This window comes from Durio zibethinus, chromosome 17, assembly GCF_047325235.1.
Source record: "Durio zibethinus cultivar Kanyao isolate XHJ-2024 chromosome 17, ASM4732523v1, whole genome shotgun sequence".
Lineage (NCBI taxonomy): Eukaryota > Viridiplantae > Streptophyta > Magnoliopsida > Malvales > Malvaceae > Durio > Durio zibethinus.
Window position 1 is genome coordinate 4137740 of NC_143178.1, and position 3914 is coordinate 4141653.

General features: G+C 30.5%; 1 protein-coding gene across 1 annotated transcript; it reads left to right on the forward strand.

Moving 5' to 3' along the window:
- The first annotated feature begins 250 nt into the window (after window positions 1-250).
- On the forward strand, window positions 251-1630 carry LOC111287097 (heavy metal-associated isoprenylated plant protein 39-like). Its single transcript, XM_022877331.2, has 3 exons — window positions 251-532; window positions 972-1047; window positions 1143-1630. The coding sequence occupies exons 1-3, from the start codon at window positions 527-529 to the stop codon at window positions 1433-1435; spliced, it is 375 nt and encodes a 124-aa protein (XP_022733066.1). The 5' UTR covers window positions 251-526; the 3' UTR covers window positions 1436-1630.
- Window positions 1631-3914: the final 2284 nt, after the last annotated feature.

A 3914-nucleotide genomic window follows, 5' to 3' on the forward strand; every position in this document is an offset into this window, starting at 1 on the left:
TCTGTGGTCTATGGGAAATCAATGTTCCTATTTTTGTTCTTTCTGTTGCACAAATTTCACTCTAGATTTTGGTATTCATATAATAAAAAATAATTATTTTTTAATATATGTTATTCCAAATTGATACGGATATACCCAAAATGAGTACACTCAATTTTTTAAAATATTTTTTATTAATATCCGTTGGACATGTGTCAAACAAACACAAATATTTTAAGAAAACGAGGAGTTTGAAAAAAAAATATGACTTTTCTTTTTTCAATGAAAATAAATTGATAATTTGATAATAAAGGAAATTTTGGGAATACAAAAATTCGCCCTTGGGTTAAAAAATAATTGTAGTTCATCTTCTTTGGCTTCTTAGTCAAGGAAATCGTCATCGGTCTATTTATTCCCAGCTGTGTTCCTATTTGTTTTGTATATCTACACATTGTCTCCTCTCTTACAATTTGCGTGTGTTGTGGTTTAGTTTTATAATCATTGTTCCAAGTCTTAGTCGCAGCTTAAGTTTCAACTTTCAACAGCAATGAAGGTAAAGTTTCCTTTCCTTAAATCTATTCTCATGAAATTTTCTTTACTTAATTAGTTTTATGATCTTTCATCAACTGGCTTGTTATATCAATCATCTTTTGTTTATTGTTATTTGATGGTTTTAAAATTGAAATAGATTTGTAAACAACCTTTGATGTGTTCTCTCAGATTCTTTTTTGTTTTTTTTTTTATTATTCTTTTTAAATTTCTTTGATAATTCAAAGCTCATTTCTTTCACGGGATTGGCTTTTTCTCATCAACTGAAGTGCTTTTTCCCATTTTCCCGCTTTTTTGAATTATTAAGATTCTTCTATGGTTGCTTAGAGCAATAACGGTAAAAAGCACAAAGTTTTCTTTCAGTCATGGACAGGACAGGACAGGCATGTTCTGCTTAATCTGACATGACTGACAATCGCTTCTTTTTTTCATCTTCCTTACAGAAAGTCGTCTTGAAATTGGATTTACATGATGACAAAGGGAAACAAAAAGCCATGAAAGCAGTTTCAGGTCTATCAGGTACACCTATTTATTAAGTGCATCTTTTGTCTGTTTCATCAAATAATTTTTGCTTACAAATACTTGTTGCCTTTGTTTCTGTAATGTTTTGGTAGGTATTGATTCTATTTCCATGGACATGAAGGATAAGAAATTAACAGTGATTGGCGATGTTGACCCGGTTGACGTTGTGAGCAAGTTAAGAAAACAAGGGCACACAGAGATTTTAACAGTAGGACCAGCGAAAGAAGAGAAGAAAGATGGAGGCGGTAAGAAGGATGATAAAAAGAAAGAAAGTGATCAGATTGCTGAGCTTGTTAAGGCCTACCAGGCCTATAATCCTTACATGACACCATATTACCGGGTAGTGAGTGCTGAAGAGAATCCGAGTTCTTGTGTTATCTGTTAAATTTGGGACCCCTAAAGGACAGAACAGAAGGAATTGGAACATTGGAGACAAACCCAGAAAACAGTTTTCAATCATATGCATAGTTTGATAATACAAGGATTGGTATTTTACTTTGTTTGTGAAGTACATGCTGTAAAAAGTACAGAGAAAATGAATAGATTTTGAACATTTAATACAATAACTGTATTTTGCCTATTTTTCCAATTGTAAAGCTTTTTTTTTTTAAGTAATGCTTAGGGGAAATTTGATTAATCCAGGATTACCAACCAATTTAGTGACTACCAGTTCTGGATTCGGTGACAAAAAAAATTATTAATACTGATAGAATTTCTGATCGATTTAATGAATTACATCACCTTCCATATCTGCTTAAATCCTTATCTGGACTCTGACTGGTGAAGGCTCGTATGATAATGATGAACTGATGATGCAGGGAGGTATGTTTCTATTTGGAACAATTGATCTTTTTATCTGGGTTGCAATGTTGAATTATCAGTTTAAATCAATTAATCCACTAATTAATACACCAAGAACAGATACTCCTAGTCATGACTTCGTTTAAATTAAAGGCCGTGGGCCATTCATCAGTGTGCTACAAAACAATTTGACTCCGAATTAGAACGAGAGAGCACATTTTTATCTGTGACTGTGAGAGTAATCTCTTAATACTATTATTTTTGTCAAAAAAAAAAAAAAAACTGTTTTGCAAATTCTCACTTTGGGATTCTCTTATTCTGGCAAACACTCCTTATTGCATTAACAAAAACTGGTCAAACCCCTGAAGAAAAGCACAAACTATAATGCCAATCAAGTCATACAGAGCAGACCAGGAGCAGCCCAAGTGGCCGAGTTCTCAATATGGGATTGCTCGGTCTAATTTGACGCTGTTAGCAACTATCCGCGCAAGCTTTGAACAATGCTATCAAGTGCTAGGATAGAAGTCAGCATCTTATGTATGGACCAATGAGGAAAATTTTTCTGCATCTTCTCTCTCTAGCTGCATTTGTTTTTTTCCTAAAGATGATAAAGGGTTAGGTTGGGTCGCGTCGGGTTTTTTCAATCCGACTCCAATATCAAAATTATTATTATTTTATTCGATTCTATATTCATAAAAAGCAATGGACATAATCTAAAATTAATTTAATATAATATTTATAAAATATTACTTTTTTATATAAATTATAACTTAATTATATATAAATATAATATTTTTGTTAAATTAATATATTAATTTAAAATATTAAATAATAATTTTATTAATAATATATATAAATATAAAATTAAATAAATAATAAAATTTATATTTTTTATATAATCGGTTGAAACAAGGAGGTATAACTTAAAATCCGGCTTTGACTTAAACATGACTTAAAAAAAATTTTTTTTGACTCACCTCCAATTTCAAACAAAAAAAAAATTGATTCTATAAAATCGACACATATCAAAATATATTAAATATGAATTATTTTATCATTTTTATTTATTCCGTCTTCGTTATTGAATTAACAAAAATTGGTGAATCCTTAAGTAGAAAAGGTCAGATTATAGTGCTAGGGAACTCAAACTGCCTAAGTATGGATAAAGAACAGTCTCAGACCAAGTAGCTAGCAAAGTCGTCGTGGTATAGCTTGGCCTCATTTGACGCTGCTTTAAAATGAGGAATTACCGATATATCCTGCTAACAAGGTGACCAAGCAATAATCTTTTCATATCTAAGTTCAAATTCAAAAAATATATATTTATTGATATAACAAAATTATATTGATTTGATTTAATTTTATATTAAATTTATCTAATTATAAATTAATCATTTGATAATTAATTTATTTAATTAATTAAAATTTTATATATAATACTTGAATACGACTACAATTTCTCTTGCAACTTCATAAAAAAAAGCCTTTCCATTATTTCCATTATACATGGGATATGATGTCATCTATTAAAGTGGCATTAGACCACCAATTTCTAACTAATCTTTGGTTGTTTAAGATAAACTTATCCAGATTCTTGCATCAGCACATCACACATACCTTTCTTATCATAGCATGTAAATGACAATGACTGGCCAAAAAGATCATGACAAATGGAACATGAATGGTAAATTAAACCACGGGCAACCAACTTGTATGCAATAATTTAAATTTTATCATTAGATGATCTCAAACATCATGACTATGGTAATTAATGGTTTGTAACTTATATATATATATAAAAAAAGATTAATGGAAAACTGTTTGTAACCCATTCCTCATGAATAGCCATGAAATCAGTTTTTCTTCAAATCTCTTCTTTAATAATTAAGAGCAGAAGCAATTAGCTGCTTCCAATTCTCTCTCTGCTCCTCTCTCTTTTCTTTCAGGATTATTTGCATTGCTGGATTTCCTTCTCCTTCCCCTCATTGCACTCTCTCTCTCTCTCTCTCTATATATATATATATAATATCTTCAATAATCCAGTGGTTGGACTGTCTAATGGG

Bases quoted from the DNA above. Each gene is read 5' to 3' on its own strand.
- LOC111287097 (XM_022877331.2), top strand. The intron at 1,048-1,142 runs GTACACCTATTT...ATGTTTTGGTAG, and splicing joins AGCAGTTTCAGGTCTATCAG to GTATTGATTCTATTTCCATG.